This window comes from Canis aureus, chromosome 15 (assembly GCF_053574225.1).
Source record: "Canis aureus isolate CA01 chromosome 15, VMU_Caureus_v.1.0, whole genome shotgun sequence".
NCBI classification, from domain to species: domain Eukaryota; kingdom Metazoa; phylum Chordata; class Mammalia; order Carnivora; family Canidae; genus Canis; species Canis aureus.
The window spans coordinates 40,693,057-40,716,118 of record NC_135625.1 but is presented as its reverse complement, the minus strand read 5'-3'; the positions used below and the strand labels follow the sequence as shown (position 1 = coordinate 40,716,118).

The 23,062-nt window shown below is 35.8% G+C and overlaps 1 protein-coding gene across 1 annotated transcript in view; it reads right to left on the bottom strand.

Moving 5' to 3' along the window:
* The window catches only part of LOC144284571 (disintegrin and metalloproteinase domain-containing protein 5-like), a 134,508-nt gene that overhangs the window by 15,507 nt on the left and 95,939 nt on the right, over nucleotides 1–23,062 (bottom strand). The window contains exons 15-18 of the mRNA XM_077849251.1: nucleotides 22,274–22,364; nucleotides 21,517–21,736; nucleotides 2,945–3,028; nucleotides 2,121–2,232 (exon numbers count right to left, since the gene is read on the bottom strand). Of these exons, the coding sequence (XP_077705377.1) occupies nucleotides 2,121–2,232; nucleotides 2,945–3,028; nucleotides 21,517–21,736; nucleotides 22,274–22,364 (507 nt within the window). The remainder of the gene's footprint in view (nucleotides 1–2,120; nucleotides 2,233–2,944; nucleotides 3,029–21,516; nucleotides 21,737–22,273; nucleotides 22,365–23,062) is intronic.

Genomic DNA, 23,062 nt, shown 5'->3' with positions numbered 1-23,062 from the left:
ACCACCACCACCACCACCACCCAGTTATAGTCAGGCATGATCACAGCTCAATATCCTCCTCTTAGGACTGCCCCAGTGCTTCTCCTCCAGTTCCCATATCATTTTTCAAGTCAGTTCAAGCTAGGAGCAAAACTTTCTTTCCAGTCAAACTTTTTGCTTGTGAATGGGGTTCTCAATATCTCTGGGATGAGGATTACATAATATTTGTAATGATAAAGCCAGTAAATCAAATGAAGAGAGCATCCTCTCTGGCTAAATATTGCAGATTGAGTCTTGGCTACTTTCATAGTCTTGTGGATAATCAAGGATACTACATGGGTTATTTGAAAAGGAACGTAATATATGCCCAAATGGTCTCAGAACATATGTAGGATTTCTAGGAACCAGAAAAAATGGTCATACCTCTTTACCCTCTGTCTAGTTCTAACAGGCACTTCTAATAATAACTGAGAAAGAATATTTTATTCATTTAATCACTCTGGGTTTCCGTTTTCTATTGGTTAAGACTATTCCTTTTTTTTTTTTTTTTCTTTTTGGTTAAGACTAGTCCTTAGTAATATGCCTTCAAGTTTCTTCTATTTCATTCCAAGGTGTCTCAGGGAATTATTCAGGCACTTAATTATTCATGGTATTTCACCTCGTCCCTTTGATTACCCCCAACTGTCTTAGCCTTTATGACTCAAGAGTTTAACTGTTAAATCAGATTCCCTGAAACATAGTTCTTACCCCTACCAAACTTTATAGGTGAACATCAGATACAGAAAAAAAGGTTTTTCTCCTGAAAGAGCCTGAATCCATCAGCTGAAGCTGCCCAAAAGTTTTCCTTCTTAGGACCTGGTTGGCTCAGTGGTTGAGCATCAGCCTTTGCCTCAGGTCTGGGGGTCCTGGGATCAAGTCCTGCATCAGACTCCCCACAGAAGCCTGCTTCTCCCTCTGCCTATGTCTCTGCCTCTCTCTCTGTGTCTCTCATGAATACATAAATAAAATCTTTTAAAAAATAGTCAAACTTTTAATTATTCCTACTATATTTATATTCTCATTTTGAAAATTCTTGCATTTATGAATCTTAATAATATACAATAAGATAGCTTGCAAAATTTAAATACCAAGGAAAGACTTTTTAAAAAGAGGTAAACATCAATTGCTATTTCAAAGGACATATTATAAAATATTGTCATTATAAAATATTGTTACTTTTTTGCTCACTTTTTGGTTATACTATAAAATGCTATCAATTGACACTGGTAACTAGCTCTATTGTTCTGCTTAAAGAACAGCATTTATGTAACAAAAAATAAAAAATACAGAATATGTAATTTTAAATAAATATCTATTTTACACATATTTATGTGAAAATAATAATATATGTATAATTATATGTTACATGTTAAACTATTATTCCTTTTTTTTTTTTTTTGGTCTGATAGAGTTTAATATGGCTGTGTGCTAGCTCTGTAAAAGTTGGTCACCTTAGGTATGCCTTCCCCCTAGTATCCAAGCTTCAGGTAAATCTGCCAGAATTTCATTATTTATTTGTCCCAAAAGAAAAGGGGTGAAGTTGGACGGACTCTGCTTCAAGGTCATTCTAGGTGGGTTCCAATATCTTCTAAAACCAAGGAATATCTCCCAGGTATTCCCAGTCCTATACAGGGCTGATTAATCTCAAAATACTACTCGGGGACCCCAGGAGAGATATTTTACAGAGGATAGTACAAAAGATTAGACTGGAGTCCTTACAATGCAGTAAAAAGGAATGAAAAATAGCCTGAAAAAATCTGATGGCATTAATATGACAATGACTACTAACAAACACTATTTTAAACCTGAAATGTGTGAGACCATCCAAAGTAATCAATCTAAATTAACTAGTCGAATTTTTTGCACCAGAATTTCTACTTTTAAATTGCCTAACACTGGGTAGACTTTTTGTTAGCAAACCATGTCAATGTTGATATAAAAAGTACAGAATGAACTTCTACCGTCTTAGATTTAAAAATCTTCGAAATGAAACAAAAACATATTTGTTGGTATCAGTTTCTTTGTAACCTAACTTGGAACCTATACTTTCATTTCTTCTCTCACATATTGTCTTGGATTAATGAAATTTGAAAGATACTAACCGGATGGAGCCTTGTGCCCATCATCTATACTTCCAAATTCTCCCTTCTTCTCCAGGCATGTAGGAGGAGCAAACCCCTGTTCACAGTGGCAATGATGTAAATTGTTGCAAACCTGGAGTAATCAGAAAATAGAACAAATAAAAATTTGTTCTATTTATGGACCAAAAACTACAGGCCAATGAATATTCTATACTTATTCAACAGAGAATTTATTTCAGAGAGTTCATCCAGTCCACAGAATTTAACTTAAACAGACAAATTCAATAAATTTTCATAAATTTTCTCTTGAAGTTGTCCATACTTTAGAAAGTATATTCAGCTTCTGCTGCCAAAGCAATTTTTTAAAAAAATTCTAAAACTTACCATTGTCAGACCCAAATATTGGTAATTACCAGTAACATTCCACTAATTATCATTTAGTTGCTAGTTTCACAGAACAGTCCAAACTCTGATTAACAAGCAAGAACTAGAAGGAAAATTCTAATGGCTTTTGTTTACCAGTTTCTACCTTCCCTCTGTGAAAATAAGATCATTTTGGTTATGTTATAATACATGGTGCACATAGTATATCCGCCCCATATATTTACCAAACACTTTATACATCCAGAATCATCTTAAACATTTCTACTTTATTTTCTCTAATAAATAGTTTGGCAAAATTTCTTAAGAAAATAAGTTTGAAGTTATAAATTATTGACTGTTAAATGACATTAAGCAGTATGAAAATTATTTTAAAATTATTAAAATAATTTTTAAAAATCTCTGAACTATTTCACTGAATTGTTCAAAGCATCTTGTTTAAAATGAAAATGAAAATTACTTACTCCATGGCTATTGCAATAAGAAGAATTGCACTGCTGAGTATTTATCTGGTATTGAATTTCTACACAGGAAAAGTTGATACAATACTAAAAGCAAAAGGAAGTGAAAAATAGTCATACAGATTGTGGATGGATAATACATAAGAAAAATTGAAGAAAATTTCAGAATTCACATTATTAAGAATTGGCATAAAAATACAAAAAACAAAATAATGTAATAATTGAAACATTGAAATAAATGTGAAATAAGCTATGTGCCTTCAGACTGTAAAGATGTAACTATATGTGAGAAGTTAGAAATTTTATTTGCTTACCATTTAGCACTAGAAGTCAACTTAAAAAGAGAACTATCTGGAAAAATAATTTGATTAGTCCTTTGAGTTAAAGAACTATCTAAAAAGCATTAAAAAAAAAAATAACCCAGGCTCCACCTGAGACATTTCTGGGGGCAGGGTCCACATGATTATTGTGAGAGTTAAGGTTGAGAACTATGAAGTGGGCAGTTGAGTTAAAATTATGGGTATGAACAGCACAGGAAGATAGTTTACTATTCCATGTGAAAAAAATTGATGAGAAAGAGAACAGGAAGGATAACAGATAATTATATTAGGTAATATGACAACAGGAGATTCCCAGTTATGAGGTGGCTAAAAGGCCCTCAAAGAAAATGAGTGTCTCATGTGTGAATTTATACTGTTCTAATTTATGGCATCAATTTTTGTGCTCTTTCTTAATTATCAAAAAATTTTTCAGTAAATTCAATACTTGGTGAAAGGATTTCATTTTTTGAGTGAATTATGTCTTTGGATCATAATAACAAGTAGGTATGCAAAAAGAGGAGAAGGACCCTGGAAAAAAAAGATATTTGAGCCAATCTCCTTTAGAATTTAAGGAGAGAGAGAGACCTCAGATCATATTTATATTCCAAATGCTTCCAGATGAGCAAGATGTGATAGAAACTTTGGTTATTTTCATGGACTACTATCAAAATGTTTTATACAGAAATACATTTATTTAGCAAGCATATCTTGTGACTTTCTCTAAAAAAAATGAATGTCAAAAAAGACAAATATCATATGCTTTTCACTCATATGTGGAATTTAAGAAACAAAACATACTAAGAAAAAAAAGAGACAAATAAAAAAGAAACAGGCTCAGAACAAATTGTTGATACCAGAGGTGATATGGGGGAATATTCACTTGAAACTAAGGTAATACTGTATTCTAACTATAGCTGAATTAAAAATACAATACAAAAAAATTAAAAGTTTAATAAATATGTTAATTTAACCTTCCATTGTATCTCTTGGAATTAATAGCTTGTAGGATTAATTAGAATATTAAGCTGTTATTAGATATATAATTAATTTAATAATAATCTAACTTCTAATAATCAAATTGTTTTATGCTATTTTATGTTTTAATACTGTTTTTTTATTTTCAAATTTTTATTTAAATTCTAGTTAGCTAACATACAGTGTAATATTGGTTTCTGTCGTGGAATTCAATGATTCATTACTTACAACACCCAGTGCTCATTATAACAAGTGCCCTCCTTTGGGGTGCCTTGGTGGTTCAGTCGGTTAAGTGTTCCATTCTTTATTTTGTCTTAGGTCATAATCTCAGAGTCCTGGGATCAAACCCCACCACAGGCTCAATGCTCAGCTGGGAGTCAGCTTGAGGACTTCTCTCCCTCTCCTTCTGCCCTTCCCCCAACTTGTGTGCATAAGCTCTCTCTCTCTGAAATAATCTTTTTTAAAAAACCAAAACACAAAACAACAACAAAAAAATAAACAAAAACCCAACTGCCCTCCTAATTTCTATCACCCATTTAGCCAATCCCCACCCACCTCCATCCATCAGCCCTCAGTTTGTTCTCCATTTTTAAGGAGTCTTATGGTTTGTTTCCCTCTCTCTTTTTTCATTTTTCCCCTTCCATATGTCCATCTGCATTATTTCTTAAATTACATATGTAAGTTAAATAATATGGTATTTGTCTTTCTCTAAGAAAAAAGACTTATTTTACACAGCATAATACATTCTAGATCCATCCATGTCATTGCAAATGGCAAGATTTCATTCTTTTTTGATGGCTGAGTAATATTCTACTCTATATATCTACATCTTCTTTATCCACTCACCATTCATGGACATTTGGGCTCTTTCCATAGCTTGGCTATCATTGATAATGATGCTATAAATTTTATGGTGCCTGTATCCCCTTGAATTCTATTTTTGTATTCTTTGGGTAAATAGTACTGTGATTATGGGTAGTTCTATTTTTAACTTTTGAAGGAACTGCCATTCTGTTCTCTAGAGTGGTTGTACAAGTTTGCATTGTGGATGAGGGTTCCTTTTTCTCCACATCCTCCCCAACACTCGTTGTTTCTTGAATTTTCTTATTTTAGCCATTCTGACAGGTGTGAAGTGATATCTCATTGTGGTTTTGATTTGCATTTCCCTGATGATGAGTGATGTTGAGCATCTTTTTGTGTCTGGATGTCTTCTTTGGAAAATTTTCTGTTCATGCCTTCTGCCCATTTTTTATTGGATTTTTTAAGGTGTTGAGTTGTATAAATATATATTTTGGATACTAATCTTTCATCAAATATGTCATTTGCAAATATCGTCTCCCACTCTGTAGGTTGTCTTTTAGTTGGTTGTTTCCTTCATTGTACAGAAGCTTTTAATTTTGATGTAGTTCCAACAGGTCACTTTTGCTTGTTTCCCAGATTTCAGGAAATATATCTATAAAGAAGTTGCTATGGCCAATGTCAAAGAAACTACTGCCTGTTCTCTCCTGTAGGATTTTAATGGTTTCCTGTTTCACATTTAGGTCCTTAATCCATTTTTAGTTTATTATGTGCATGGTGTAAGGAAGTGGTCCAGTTTCATTTTTTGCATGTAGCTGTCCAGTTTTCCCAAGACCATTTGTTGAAGAGACTTTTTCCCATTCCATATTCTTTCCTCCTTTGTTGAACATTACCATATAATTGTGGGATTATTTCTGGGCTTCTATAATGTTCCATTGATCTAGGTGTCTATTCTTGCGCCAGTACCATGCTCTTTTGATCAATACAACTTTGTTATATAACTTGTAGTTTGGAATTGTGCTACTTCCAGTTTTGTTTTTCATTTTCAAGATTGCTTGGGCTATTCAGGGTCTTTTGGGGCTTCCAAACACATTTTAGGACTGTTTCTTTCTAGTTCTGTAAAAATGCTGTTTTGTTAGTGATTGTATTAAAACCATAGATTGCTTAGGGTATTGTAGACATTTTAAAAGTATTTGTTCTTTCATTCCATGAACATGGAATGTCTTTTCAGTCCTTTCTGTCATGTTCAATTTCTTTCATCAGTGTTTTATAGTTTTCAGAATAAGGCTTTCATCTCTTTGTTTAAGGTTATTCCTAGTATTTTATTATTTTGGGTGCAAATGTAATGGGATTATTTTAATTTATTTTTCTGCTGCTTGATTATTAGTGTTTAGAAATGCAACAAATCTCTGTACCTTGATTTTGTATATTGTGAATATAATGAATTCATTTATCAGTTCTAGTAATTTTTGGGTGGAGTCTTTTAGGGTTTTCTTTTTTTCTGTTTTAACATATAATCATTTTTTAGTTTCCCTTTTTTTAATAATAAATGTATTTTTTATTGCTGTTCAATTTGCCAACATACAGAATAACGCCCAGTGCTCATCCTGTCAAGTGCCCCCCTCAGGGCCCGTCACCCATTACTCCCACCCCCCGCCCTCCTCCCCTTCCACCACCCCTAGTTCGTTTCCCAGAGTTAGGAGTCTTCATGTTCTGTCTCCCTTTCTGATATTTCCTACCCATTTCTTCTCCCTTCCCTTCTATTCCCTTTCACTATTATTTATATTCCCCAAATGAATGAGACCATATAATGTTTATCCTTGTCCGATTGACTTATTCCACTCTGCATAATACCCTCCAGTTCTATCCACGTTCAAGCAAATGGTGGGTATTTGTCATTTCTAATGGCTGAGTAATATTCCATTGTATACATAAACCACATCTTCTTTATCCATTCATCTTTTGAAGGACACTGAAGCTCCTTCCACAGTTTGGCTATTGTGGACATTGCTGCTAGAAACATCGGGGTGCAGGTGTCCCGGCATTTCATTGCATCTGTATCTTTGAGGTAAATACCCAACAGTGCAATTGCTAGGTCGTAGGGCAGGTCTATTTTTAACTGTTTGAGGAACCGCCACACAGTTTTCCAGAGTGGCTGCACCACTTCACATCCCCACCAACAGTGTAAGAGGGTTCCCTTTTCTCCACATCCTCTCCAACATTTGTGGTTTCCCGCCTTGTTAATTTTCCCCATTCTCACTGGTGTGAGGTGGTATCTCATTGTGGTTTTGATTTGTATTTCCCTGATGGCAAGTGATGCAGAGCATTTTCTCATGTGCTTGTTGGCCATGTCTATGTCTTCCTCTGTGAGATTTCTGTTTATGTCTTTTGCCCATTTCATGATTGGATTGTTTGTTTCTTTGGTGTTGAGTTTAATAAGTTCTTTATAAATCTTGGAAACTAGCCCTTTATCTGATACATCATTTGCAAATATCTTCTCCCATTCTGTAGGTTGTCTTTGAGTTTTGTTGACTGTATCCTTTGCTGTGCAAAAGCTTCTTATCTTGATGAAGTCCCAATAGTTCATTTTTGCTTTTGTTTCTTTTGCCTTCGTGGATGTATCTTGCAAGAAGTTACTGTGGCCGAGTTCAAAAAGGGTGTTGCCTGTGTTCTCCTCTAGGATTTTGAAGGAATCTTGTCTCACATTTAGATCTTTCATCCATTTTGAGTTTATCTTTGTGTATGGTGAAAGGGTGGTCTAGTTTCATTCTTCTGCAATTTTCCCAGCACCATTTATTGAAGAGGATGTCTTTCTTCCATGGATAGTTATTCCTCCTTTATCGAATATGGGTTGACCATAAAGATGAGTGTCCACTTATGGATTCTCTATTCTGTTCCATTGATCTATGTGTCTGTTTTTGTGCCAGTACCACACTGTCTTGATGACCACAGCTTTGTAGTACAACCTGAAATCTGGCATTGTGATGCCCCCAGCTATGGTTTTCTTTTTTAAAATTCCCCTGGCTATTTGGGGTCTTTTCTGATTCCACACAAATCTTAAAATAATTTGTTCTAACTCTCTCAAGAAAGTCCATGGTATTTTGATAGGGATTGCATTAAACATGTAAATTACCCCGGGTAACATTGACATTTTCACAGTATTAATTCTGCCAATCCATGAGCATGGAATATTTTTCCATCTCTTTGTGTCTTCCTCAATTTCTTTCAGAAGAGTTCTATAGTTTTTAGGGTATAGATACTTTACCTCTTTGGTTAGGTTTATTCCTAGGTATCTTATGCTTTTGGGTGCAATTGTAAATGGGATTAACTCCTTAATTTCTCTTTCTTCAGTCTCATTGTTAGTGTACAGAAATGCCACTGACTTCTGGGCATTGATTTTGTATCCTGCCACACTGCCAAATTGCTGTATGACTTCTAGCAATCTTGGGGTGAAGGCTTTTGCGTTTTCTATGTAGAGTATCATGTCATAGGTGAAGAGGGAGAGTTTGACTTCTTCTTTGCCAATTCGAATACCTTTAATGTCTTTTTGTTGTCTGATTGCTGAGGCTAGGACTTCCAGTACTATGTTGAACAGCAGTGGTGAGAGTGGACATCCCTGTCTTGTTCCTGCTCTTAGGGGAAAGGCTCCCACTGCTTCCCCATTGAGAATGATATTTGCTGTGGGCTTTTTGTAGATGGCTTTTAAGATGTTGAGGAATGTTCCCTCTATCCCTACACTCTGAAGAGTTTTGATCAGGGATGGATGCTTTATTTTGTCAAATGCTTTCTCTGCATCTAATGAGAGGATCATATGGTTCTTGGTTTTTCTCTTGCTGATATAATGAATCACATTGATTGTTTATGAGTGTTGAACCAGCCTTGTGTCCCGGGAATAAATCCTACTTGTTCATGGTGAATGATTTTATTAATGTACTATTGGATCCTATTGGCTAGCACCTTGTTGAGAATTTTTGCATCCATGTTTACCAGGAATATTGGTCTATAAGTCTCCTTTTTGGTGGGGTCTTTGGCTGGTTTTGGAATTAAGGTGATGCTGGCCTCATAGAATGAATTTGGAAGTACTCCATCTCTTTCTATCTTTCCAAACAGCTTTAGTAGAATAGGTATGGTTTCTTCTTTAAACGTTTGATAGAATTCCCCGGAGAAGCCATCTGGCCCTGGACTTTTGTGTCTTGGGAGGTTTTTGATGACTGCTTCAATATCCTCCCTGGTTATTGGCCTGTTCAGGTTTTCTATTTCTTCCTGTTCCAGTTTTGGTAGTTTGTGGCTTTCCAGGAATGCGTCCATTTCTTCTAGATTGCCTAATTTATTGGCGTATAGCTGTTCATAATATGTTTTTAAAATCGTTTGTATTTCCTTGGTGTTGGTAGTGATCTCTACTTTCTCATTCATGATTTTATTAATTTGAGTCTTCTCACTCTTCTTTTTTTTTTTTCACTCTTCTTTTTAATAAGGCTGGCTAATGGTTTATCTATCTTATTAATTCTTTCAAAGAACCAACTCCTGGTTTTGTTGATCTGTTCCACAGTTCTTCTGGTCTCGATTTCGTTGAGTTTTGTTCAAATCTTTATTAACTCTCTTCTTCTGCTGGGTGTAGGATCTATTCGCTGTTTTTTCTCTAGCTCCTTTATGTGTAAGGTTAGCTTTTGTATTTGAGTTCTTTCCAGTTTTTGAATGGATGCTTGTATTGCGATGTATTTCCCCCTCAGGACTGCTTTTGCTGCATCCCAAAGATTTTGAACAGTTGTATCTTCATTCTCATTAGTTTCCATGAATCTTTTAAATCCCTCCTTAATTTCCTGCTTGACCCTTTCATCTTTTAGCAGGATGGCCTTAACCTCCACGTGTTTGAAGTCCTTCCAAACTTCTTGTTGTGATTTAGTTCTAATTTCAAGGCATTATGGTCTGAGAATACACAGGGGATGATCCCAATCTTTTGATATCAGTTCAGACCCGATTTGTGACCCAATATGCGGTCTATTCTGGAGAAAGTTCCATGTGCACTTGAGAAGAATGTGTATTCAGTTGAGTTTGGATGTAAAGTTCTGTAGATATTTGTGAAATACATCTGGTCCAGTGTATCATATAAAGCTCTCGTTTCTTTGGAGATCTTGTGCTTAGAAGACCTATCAAGTGTAGAAAGTGCTAGATTGAAGTCATCAGTATAAGTGTTTTATTATCTAAGTATGTCTTAACTTTGGTTATTAATTGATATATTTGGCAGCTCCCACATTCTGGGCATATATATTGAGGATTTTCAAGTCCTCTTGTTGGATAGATCCTTTAAGTATGATATAGTGTCCCTCTTCATCTCTCACTACAGTCTCTGGGGTAAATTTTAATATATAAGGATGGCTACCCCTGCTTTCTTTTGAGGACCATTTGAATAGTAAATGGTTCTCCAACCTTTTATTTTCAGGCTGTAGGTGTCCTTCTGTCTAAAATGAGTCTCTTGTAAACAGCAAATAGATGGGTCCTGCTTTTTTATCCAGTCTGACATCCTGCGCCTTTTGATGGGGTCATTAAGCCTGTTCACGTTCAGAGTTACTATTGAAAGATATGAGTTTAGTGTCATCATGATATCTATTCAGTCCTTGTTTTTGTGGATTGTTCCACTGAACTTCTTCTTAAAGGGGAATTTTAAGAGTGCCCCTTAAAATTTCTTGCAGAGCTGGTTTGGAGGTCACATATTCTTTCAGTTGCTGCCTGTCTTGGAAGCTCTTTATCTCTCCTTCCATTCTGAATGAGAGCCTTGCTGGATAAAGTATTCTTGGTTGCATGTTTTTCTCGTTTAGAACCCTGAATATATCCTGACAGCCCTTTCTGGCCCACCAGGTCTCTGTGGAGAGGTCTGCTGTTACCCTAATACTCCTCCCCATAAAAGTCAGGGATTTCTTGTCTTTTGCTGCTTTAAGGATCTTCTCTTTATCTTTGGAATTTGCAAGCTTAACTATCAAATGTCGAGGTGTTGCACGGTTTTTATTGATTTTAGGGGGGGGATCTCTCTATTTCCTGGATCTGAATGCCTGTTTCCCTTCCCAGATTAGGAAAGTTTTCAGCTATGATTTGTTCAAATACATATTCTGGACCTCTGTCCCTTTCAGCGCCCTCAGGAATCCCAATTAAATGTAGGTTTTTCTTCCCCAGGCTGTCATTTATTTCCCTTAATCTATCCTCATGGTCTTTTGTTTGTCTCTTTTTTCCTCAGTTCCCCTCTTTGCCATCAACTTGTCTTCTATGTCACTCGTTCTTCCACCTCGTTAACCCTCGTCGTTAGGACTTCTAGTTTGGATTGCAACTCTTTCAATTGATTTTTAATTTCTGCCTGATTGGATCTAAATTCTGCAGTCATGAAGTCTCTTGAGTTGTCTCAAGAGACTTCTAGAGCCACCAGTAGCTGTAAAATTATGCTTCTGAATTGGCTTTCTGACATTGAATTGTAATCCAAATTTTTAACTCTGTGGGAGAGAAGACTGTTTCTGATTCTTTCTTTTGAGGTGAGGTTTTCCTTCTAGTCATTTTGCTCAGTGCAGAGTGGCCAAAAACAAGTTGTATTGGGAAAAGGAAAAAAAGAGAGGAGAGAAAGGAAAGAAAAGAGAAAAAGAAAAAAGAAAAAAAGTAAAAAAAAAAAAAGAGAGAGAGAGAGAAGAAAAAGAGAAAGAAAAAGAAAGAAAGAAAAAAAAAGCATGGGGGAAGCAACAGAAATCAAAAAGAAAAAAACAAAACAAAACAAAACAACAACAAAAAAAAAAGAAAAGAAAAGAACACGGGGGAGTATCTTCTGATTCTGTGTACTTTAAGTCCCTTGACTTCCCCTGGAACTTGTCCGTCTAGCTGGTCTTCTGGGGGAGGGGCCTGTTGTGCTGATTTTCAGGTGTTAGCACTTGCGCGAGTTGCTCTGCCCTCTGCCTGGTGCAGGGCTCAGTGGGGGATGTTTACCCCGTGAGACCCCAGGAGGAACAACCCCAGTTGCGGGGCCAGCTCTGCAGCCCTGGAGTCAGCTCCCGCAGTTAACTCCGGAGCTCTCCGTCTGCAGGGCCTGGATGCTCCGGGGGTGGGGCTGCTGATCTGCTCAGCTCGGGGCAGGAGCGTCCTTGCTGTCCTGGGCCCTCCCGGCCTCTGCCTGTCCCGGGGGAGGCCGGATCCTGGGCTGTGTCCCTGGCGCCCTGTGCTCCCAGGCCTGTGCTCCTGGATTCAGCTCCCAGCTGGGCAGCCCTCTCTACGCGGAGCTGCCACACGAGCCCCCTGAGCTGCCCCAGGTCCCGCCGTGCACGCTGCAGCCCTTAGGGTGCTCGCGCACTGTCCCGGGGCGCAGGTGTCTGTTAGTGTCCCAGGGAGCCCGAGGGCATCCCCGCCCTCCCGGGGTCCTGCTCCAACTCCCTGGGAGCCCCTTTCCACCCGGGAAGGTTGGTGCAGCTCCTGCTTCTCCGGGAAGGGGCTCTCCTGTCCTGGGGACACTCGCCCCGGCCTCAGCCCGGCTCCTCGCGGGGCCCCTCCCCCTTGGACGCCTTTTGTTTCTTTATTTCTTTTTTCCCCGTCTTCCTATCTTGATAGAAGCGCCAACTCTTCTCACTGTAGCATTCCAGCTGGTCTCTCTTTAAATCTCAGGCTGAATTCGTAGATTTTCAGGATGATTTGAAGGTTATCTAGGTAATTTGGTGGGGACAGGTGACTTGGGGACCCTACTCTTCCGCCATCTTGCCCCTCCCTTCTTTTAGGGTTTTCTATGTATAGTATCACACCATATGCAAATAGTCAAACATTTTACTTCTTCCCTACCATTTTGGATGCCCTTTTGAAAATATATTTTATTTAAATTCAATTTGCCTACATATAATATCTAGTGTTCATCCCATCAAGTGCCCTTCTTAGTGCCTGTCAACCCAGTCATCCCATCCCACCACCTTCGTCCCCTTCTGCAACTCTTTTGTTTGATTCCCAGAGTAGAGGAGTCTCTCATGGTTTGTCTTCCCTCTAATTTTTCCCCATTCAGTTTCCCTCCTTTCCCTTACAGTCCCTTTCACTATTCTGATATTCCCCATATGAGGGAAACCATATTATGATTGTCTTTCTCCAACTGACTTATTTCACTCAGCATAATATCCTCCAGTTCCATCCATGCCAAAGCAAATGGTAGGTATTCGTCCTTTCTGATAGTTGAGTAATATTCCATTGCATGTATATACCACATCTTCTTTATCTATTCATTTGTTGAAGGACATCATGGCTCCTTCCATGGTTTGGCAATCGTGGACATTGCTGCTATAAAACATTGGGGCGCAGGTGTCCTGTTGTTTCATGACATCTGTATCTTTGGGGTAAATATGCAGTAGTGCAATTGCTGGGTCATAGGGTAGCTCCATTTTTAACTTCTTGAGGAACCTCCATACTGTTTTCTAGAGTGGCTGTACCAGCTTGCATTCCCACAACAGTGCAAGAGGGTTCCCCTTTCTCCACATCCTTGCCAACATTTGTTGTTTCCTGTCTTGTTAATTTTCGCCATTCTCACTGGTGTGAGGTGGCATCTCATTGTGGTTTTGATTTGCATTTCCCTGGTGGCAAGTGATGTGGAGCATTTTTTCATGTGCCAATGGCCATGTGTAGGTCTTCTTTGGAGAAATGTCTGTTCATGTCTTCTGCCCATTTCATGACTAGATTGTCTTTTCTTGGGTGTTGAGTTTGATACATTCTTTACAGATCTTGGATACTAGCCCTTTATCTGATATGTCATTTGTGAATATCTTCTCCCATTCTGTAGGCTGTCTTTTAGTTTTGTTGACTGGCTGTTTCCTTCGCTGTGCAGAGAAGCTCTTTATCTTGATGAAGTCCCAATAGTTCATTTTTGCTCTTGTTTCCCTTGCCTTCATAGATGTGTGTTGCAAGAAGTTGCTGTGGCCAAGTTCTTAAGAGGTTGTTGCCTGTGTTCTCCTCTAGGATTTTGACGGATTCTTGTCTCACATAATTTAGATCTTTCATCCATTTTGAGTTTATCTTTGTGTATGGTATAAGAGAATGGTACAGTTTCATTCTTCTCCATGTGGCTGTCCAATTTTCCTAATACCATTTATTGAAGAGATTGTCCTTTTTGCAGTGGATACTCTTACCTGCTTTGTCAAAGATGAGTTGGCCATAGAGTTGAGGGTTAATTTCTGAATTTTCTATTCTGTTCCATGACCTATGTGTCTGTTTTTGTGTAGGTACCATACTGTATTGATGATCAGAGTTTTGTAATACAGCTTGAAGTCAGGCATTGTGATGCCCCCAGCTTTGGTTTTCTATTTCAACATTCCTCTGGCTATTTGGGGTCTTTTCTGATTTCATACAAATCTTAAGATTATTTGTTCATTTTGAACCCCTTTTATTCCTTTCTCTTGTCTGACTGCTATGGTTAGGACTTCCAGTGCTTTGTCAAAAGAAGTCGTGAGAAAGGAGATTCTTTTCTTGTTCCTGACCATAGAGGAAAAGCTCTGTTTTTGCCCATTAGGGACGATATTATATTTGCTGTGGTTTTTTCATAAGTAGACTTTATTATACTGAGTCATGTTCCTCTAAACCTACTTTGTGGAGGGTTTTAATCATGAATGGATGTTGTCAAATATTTTTATGCATCTAATGAGGTAATCATATGGTGTTTGTCCTTTCTTTTATTGATGTGCTGTATCATTTGATTTATTTGCAAATTGAACCATCCTTGCAACCCAGGAACAAATTCCAGTTGATCATAACGAATGATTTTTTTAATATATAGTTTGAATCGGTTTGCTAACATTTTGTTGAGGATTTTTGCACCTATATTCATCAGGTATATTGGCCTATAGGGCGTTTGTGTTGTTTGTTTGTTTGTTTGTTTTGTAGTGTCTTTATCTGATTTTGGAATCAGGGTAATTCTGCCTCATAGAATAAATCTGGGGGCACCTGAGTGGCTCAGTGGTTGAGCATCTGCCTTTGGCTCAGGTCATGATCCCAGAGTTATGGCATCAAGTCCTGCATCACACTCCCTTGTGGGGAGCCTGTTTCTCCCTCTGCCTATGTCTCTGCCTCTCTGTGTCTCTCATGAATAAATAAAACCTAAAAAATAAAAAGAATAAATTTGGAAGCTTTCCTTTCATTTTTTTTCTGGAAAATTTGGAGAAGTATAGGTATTAAACTTTCTTTAAATGTTTGGTAGAATTCACCTGAAAGCCATCTGTTCTTGGGCTTTCGTTTTTTGGGAGTTTTTCAACTAGTTATTCAGTTTCATTGCTGGTAATCAGTTTGTTCAAATTTTCTATTTCTTCCTGGTTCTGTCTTGGTAGGTTACAATGTGTCTAAGAATTCATTCATTTATTCTAGGTTGTCCAGTTTGTTGGCATATAATTTTTCATAACATTAACTTATAATCCTTTGAATTCTGTGGTATCAGGAAGTCATTCACACATAAGAAAGGAATAACTTAGCACCAAAAAATCATAAAGCAAAATTTGTAGGAAATACAAAAAAATTGCACAATATTAAAATAACAATTCATTATGACTTTGAGTCTAGACAAGATAACACAGACCTATTTCTGCATGCATTTCCTAAGCACAATTATAAAACATTATAAAATTATAAATGGCTGAGAGATAAACAGAAGTACTCAGAGGTGGTAAGAAAAAGGGTGAGCCGATTTGAGATCCAAACTGGAAAAATAGCACAGCAGTGGAGTATCTTGTGCTCCTCCCCATTTCCCCTCTGTTCCAACACAACAGAAGTATATTTTTCTATCAGTACAATGCTGCCCTGATATTACACAGCCACAAAAAAAGGATGAGATCTTGCCATTTGTGTAACATGGATGGAGTTAGAAGGTATTATTCTAAGTGAAAGAAGTCAGATTGAGAAAGACAAATACCATATGATTTCATTCATATGTGGAATCTGGAAAACATACAAATAAATAAAAAGCAGAATCAGATCTGTAAATACAGAGAACAAATGATGATTGACAAGGGAAGGAGGAAGAGGAGCAAAATGTGTGAAAGAGAATGAGAGTTATAGAATGAATAAGTCATAGAATAAAAGGTACAACATAGGGAATATAGTCAGTGGTGTTGTAAACACTTCTAGTAAACACAGTATAATATATAGAGAAGTTGAATCCCTAAGTTGTTCACATGAAATCAGTGTAACATTGTGTGTCAACTATATCAAATATAAAGATTTTAATGATTTACAATCACTCAAAAGAAAATGAAAAACATATGTATATGTTTAAGTCATGCACAGAATTGGTTTTGTGAAGAACACAAAATGATGAAGTAATCAAAGAAATTTATTAAATGGAGAAATACTCCAGGTTCATGAGTTGGAAGTTTCAACATAACAGAGATATCAATTCTCTACAAATTGATCTATCAAAATCCCAGCAAGGCTGTAAGCAAAAACAAGCTAATTCTAAATGTATATGGGCAAGCACAAGCCATAGAATAGCTAAAATAATCTTGACAAAAGAATAAAATGAAAAGCATCACTTCACCCAATATTGAGGCTTCTTATATAGCTAAAGTAATCAACAGTGTGATATTGGTGGAGGAACATAAAACCAACAAACTAGAGCATAAAACCCCAAAAATATACTCACACATTATGATTAATGGAATTTGAACAAATGTACAAAGCTATATAATGAAGTAAGTACAGTCTTTTCCACAAATAGTACTACAGCAATTGTACATCTGTGGTGGCTAATTTTATATTTCAAGTTGGCTAGGCTATGATGCATAGTTGTTTGGTCAAACTCTAGATTTTGATGTGAAGGTATTTTTTAGATGTGATTAACATTTAAATCAGTGGACTTTGATAAAGCCAATTGCTCTCCATAATGTGGGTTGACCATCCAATCAGTTGCAGGCCTTAAGAGCAAAGACTGAGCTTTTCCCAAAAAAGAAAGAATTCTTCTCCTGACTGCAACATAGAAACTAGCCTAAGTTTCCATCCTGCTGCTCTGCAGAATTCAGATTCAAGACTGAAACATCAACTCTTCTCTGAATTTCCAGACTGCTAGATTTTGAACTTGCCAACCCCCACTGCTAAATGAACTAATTCCTTGAAATAAACCACTCATTCTGTCCTTGTAAAAATACACACACATAAACACAAATACACACACACACACTATTGATTCTGTTTCTCTGGAGAACCCTACTACAGTATCCATAGACAAAAATAAAATCTTGACCTAAGTCTCACAGCTTATTCAAAAATTTACTCAAAATAAATGATGTTTAGAAAAACTCATCGCACAGGGTACATGGGTGGCTGAGTAAGTTAAGCATCTGTCTTTTGCTCAGGTCATGATCATAGGGTCCTGGGATCTAGCCCTGTGTTGGGCTCCCTGCTCAGCAGGGAGTCTGCTTCTCCCTCTGCCTCTCCCTCTGCTTGTGTGCACTTTCTCTCTCTCTCTCTCTCTGATAAATAAATAATATCTTTTTTTTAAAAAAAGAAAAACACATGGCAGAAAATTTGGGCTATCTAGGACTAGGCAAAGAGCTCTTTGAGTTGACTTTAAAATGCTTACTCTGTGAAAGCCCATGTGAAGAGGATGAAACTTAAACTACAGATTAAAAGAAAATATTTACAAGCCACTTAACTGACAAAAAAATTAGTATCCAGTGTAAAATATCAAAACTTGACAATAAAAAAAATACAACTAGAAAATCCAAAAAGAACTTTAGGAGACATTTTACTGACAACAACATATAAATGGCACATAAACACACAAAAAGATATACATCATTAACTATTAAGGAAATGAAAATGAAAATTACAATGAGATATCACTATCCACCTATTAGAATGGCTAAAATAAAAAACTGATAACACCAAATGCTGGTGAAGATGCAGAGAAACTGGATCTTTTATATATTGCTGAGGGGGATGTAAAGTTGTACAGCCACTCTGGAAAATAGAATTGCAATTCCTTATGAAATTAAATATATATTGGCCGCATGGTTCAGCAACTGCATTCCAGGGAAATGAAAACATGTCCACACAAAAATTTACACACAAATGTCAATAGCAACTTATTTGTAGTATCTGAAAACTGAAAACAACCCAAATACTTTTTTAAAGATTATTTATTTCAGAGACAGAGAGAGAGAGAGAGAGAGAGAGAAAGTACATCTGCAAGTTGGAGGTGGGGTAGAGGGAGTGGGGAAGAGAATCCTCTAAGCAGAAGAAAATCAAGAGTTGGGAAGTTAACCAACTGAACCACCCAGGAGCTCCCCAAATACTCTTTATGGTTAAGAATGAATGGTTAGGCAAACTGTGGTATAACTATACAATGGAATATTATTCTGCACTAAATATGAACAAATTATTGACACATGCAGCCTTCTTGATAGATCCCAAGGATATTATGCTGGGTGACAAAACTAATCTCTACAGGTTACTACATGATTCTATTATTATAACACTTTCCAAATAATGGAATTATAAAGATGGAGACCTGATTAGAACATGGGATCAGGTATACAGGGGAAAGATATGACTGCAAAGTGAAGCCATGACAGAGTTCCATTTTGGTGATGGAACAGTTCTCTGTATATTGATTATGATAATAGTCCCATGAATATACACATGTTATAGAATTGCACAGGACTAGACATACACATAAACACATTCATGTGAAAAGAGATGAAATTTAAATAAGGTTTCAATCAATTTCCTATTTTTTTATATTGCATAGGTTAAAGATACTAAGACAATCTGGGTGTAGGATAGACAGGACCTCTCTAACCTACTTTCCATTAAAGTATAATTATTTCAAAATTAAAAGTTTAATTAAAGAAAAAAAGATCACCAATAACTATGGCTAATTCTGGGTAAGTGGATTCCTTCTTCATATTTTTCTCCATTTCAAAAGGTATTCAAAGATATATTACCTTTAAAATTTATATTTCTATTAACTTTGTAATGTTAAGACAATGGAAAAAATGTTATAAACACCAAAAAATACTGGAAATAAGTGTTCTGAAATGTAAAGATAATTTATTTCTAGGTGATAGTACTATAAATGATTTTTTTCCCCTTACTATTCCTTTTCTGTATTTTCAGGCCATTTTTGATGTATATAAATTATTTAATAGAAAAATCATGTTAATTTTAATCAATCAAGTAAAGTTCAGCCAGAAAACATAAAAGAATAAGGAGTCATTGGAACTAACGTAAATTAATTCCCATGAAATGTGTTAAGCAAAAAGAAGTGCAAAAGTATTTATAGAACTTGTTTAAAAAATGAGATATAAAAAATGTACATATCTGCACCATTATGCAAAAATAAAAGGTAAGATAACTAAAACTAAATAAAAACTAAGAGAATAGAAACTAATAAAAACTAATTGTTTCTCTATTGAGAGTAGGAGAGAGTAATGAAAATGGTAGAAAATTTACAGGGATGGGAATGGAGTAGAAGGATAAAAAAATGATAATTCTTTGAGTATAACCATATACAATTTTAAATCTTTTTTTTTTAATTTCTAAATTCTCTAAAAGATTTTGAGAGAGAGAGAGCACATGTGCACAGGAGCAGAGTAGAGGGTGCAGAGGAGCAAAGCAGGGAGAGACTCATGCTGAGAACAGAGCTAGTCACCAAGCTCCATCTCACAACTCTGATATCACAACTTGAGCTGAAATCAAGAGTTGGGTGCTTAACTAACTGAGCGGCCCAAGTGCCCCTATAGTTTTGAATCTTAAAAATCATTTTATATTTCACATATCAAAAACTAAACTAAAATAAAGTGAACAAGGACAAGGGGAAATCCAAAAAGTTTAGTTTTTCAAATGAACAATCTAAACATGTCAAGGAGGAAAAATGAATTAACCCAAATAATTCTTGAATAAAATATTTTTACATACACTTCAGAATAAAGGCAAAAATAATTTCACAGTAGAATGAGTCAGCAATTCTGAGATGGTTTAATGTGCATTCCAGATGCATCCAAGGATGGAATTTACGTATATCACTGTCAAAGAAAGTGCCAAAGTATATCACTATCAAAGAAAACAATCAGAGATATGAAAAGGTAGGCTAGAATGAACCCTACATTGTGGATTCAATTGAAAAGTATAATTTTGACTTCATGTTTTTTAATGTAGATATATAGATATAGAAATAGAAATAAAATATGCGTATGATTATATACATATATACATAAATGCATATATTCATGTATATGTATCTATATATTTTCATATGCATGAATAGTATGTAGATATAAAAATTTCCTAGTTCTGTCTGCTGATGGGGCCAGAAAAAGTGACACTCCAATAGCAAAAAGCAAAATTAATACCTAGATCTTGGTTTCTAAATACCATTTCCCAATCAAATGAACCAGGGGTCCTTGGAGAAAGGCTGATTTTAAGAACTGGGGCAGGAAACATACAATATGAATGTAGAACATCTTCTGATTCTGGAAAGTAAGCAAGCACTCAGAAAGAAAAAAAAAAGCACAATGTTACAAGTTTGTCAAAGACATGAATTGATTGAAGGAACTCCTGATGACCAAATATAGAAAAACTTGAACAATGAAATCAATAAAGTAGTATTGGATTATAACCCAGACCATGAGTCTATAATGTTACAAATAAATGACTGAATACATAAATGTAGAACAAACTAACCTTCAGTGCAGAGGAATTCAAAATAATTTGTGTAGCTACTGAGCCTCCAAGAAAGTGTAACAAACTTCCTACTCCTTAAATATGGGCCATGCACAGTAACTTCTTTCAAGGAAGTAGAATATAAAGATGGAAATAAAGAGTAACTTTACAGCAAGAAATCTGACAAATATTACCTCAGGCAAGGGATCAAGGTTAATAACACTTGACAATGATATGACCAAAGATACTTTACCTCTGGGGTTTCCTTCCAAGAACTCATAAATGTAGCCTGCTCATGAGAGAAACATTGGACAAATCTTAATTTGAGGGACATTCTACAGAATATTTTACTAGTTCTCCTCAAAACTCACAAGGCCATCAAAAAAGAAATTATGAGAAACTGTCACTGTCAAGAGAAGCTTTAAGATACATAATAAATGTAATATGGTCTTTTTGGTGGAATCTTGGAAAAGGCATTAGGTAAAATAAATCTGAATGAAGTATGGAATTTATTTAATATAATGTTTGATTTGTTCATTGATTATAACAAATGCACCATATCATTGTTAGATGTTAATAACTGGGAAAATTGGATGAGTTGCTTATGGTGAAAGATGGATAAATGGGCAAGAGTAATGGTATGCTCTAAAACTGGGCATGGTGATGGTTGCACAATTTCATATATTAACCAAATGCAATGAATTGTACAGATTATGGGTGATTTTTATGGTAAACAATATTTCAATAAGGCTATTTAAAAATGAATTGCTTGGTATATTGCCAAAATGAGTATACTATAAAATTTTTTTTAAACACTGGAAATTTTGTAGTTCTAATTACCATAGCAGGACCACACACAGTGCCATCTTGTACAAATGTATCATCTCTATCCTCAGGTGTTTCATATGTTGTCCATGTATTTTTAATGGCCTTTTCTTTGCTTCGATATGTAGATACACACATTTCCTCTCGGACATGTGAGTAAATCACAGACAAATTTGCACGTGATACTAATGCCTTGTGTGGCCACGCACAGACTAATTTTCCACATAGAAGATTACTAGAAGCATAAGGAAGGAAAAAATCATCTTATTATTTACTGAAATAACATAGATTGCTGATGTACCTAAGTTTAAAAAAAAGTGTTTTACTAACAACTAATTTTACTAAATTAACTTACTAACTTAACTCCAGTTTTCAACAATTTTCTCTCAGAAAACATTTTTGAGCACACTGATTTATGTATGATGTGACATTTTTTGTTTTGTGAGGCTATGTGCCAAGGGAAAAATTAAAATTTGAAATCTGACAGCCTGGTCTGTCTTATATTAGTTTCTGAAATTTGAGCTAGTCTTCAATTATTTCTAGTAAATTATAACTAGTCTTCAATTATTTCATTAGTAAAATAGAATAAATAATTATTACTACAAACATCATTGTTGTAAAATTATCAGCACTGAACACATATAATTTGTAGCCAATGGGTACAGCTCAGATCATAAAAAAAAGAAATCTGTGATAAATTGTCATATATTCTAGGACCTTAGCAACATTTAACCTATATCCCAAACAAAACTACAAATTTCTAAATACATACCTAAAACTACAAAAGTCTCGGCCACAGTTTCCATATCTATCTGCTCTTGAATTTATTTCATCATAACAAGCAAATGAACCACCTCTAGAAGCTAAAAGAAAAAAAAACTTAAGTAAATTAAAGTACATAATTCCAATAATCATTGTAGAAATAATAAGCTGATTTTGGAAATTATAATGAGATACTTAAGGAGGTTTATAATTAATTAGAATTAAAAAGTTGCTGAGGTAGATCTAGGATTAAAAAGAGAGCTTCTCATTTTAAGCTTGGTAGACTTTGTTTCATATCAAACAGAAAATAAACAGCAACATTATTCATATGGCATTATATTATTAGAAATATAATAATTGGAAGTATTGTCCTCTCTTTGCCCTCTGAATTGTTTTTCTTCCTTAGCTGACTACCCAATGTGAAAATATAGTTTGTGTTAGTTCAAACAAAACGGGAGCAAAAGAGTATCTATGATTCAATACTGATAAGAAACTCAAGGAGTATTTTTCTGAACTCTTCTTCAACACTAAAGCCCTCATTTCTGTTCCCTTTATCCTAACAATCACACACACACAAAAATTAAGGGGGTCCAGTCTGAAATGGCCACTTAGGAAGGCCATGAACTCCCCTCCTTGCTCACTCCAAATCTATACCTATTTATAAATTCTTCCTAAAAAGCTAAGTAATTACTAAATGGCTTCTGCACAATGAAAAGACAGAAAGACCACACAGAGAACTGCAACAGAGATGGAGACAATGTAACAGAGGAAACCCTCACCCCTGATGTTACAGTGGGAA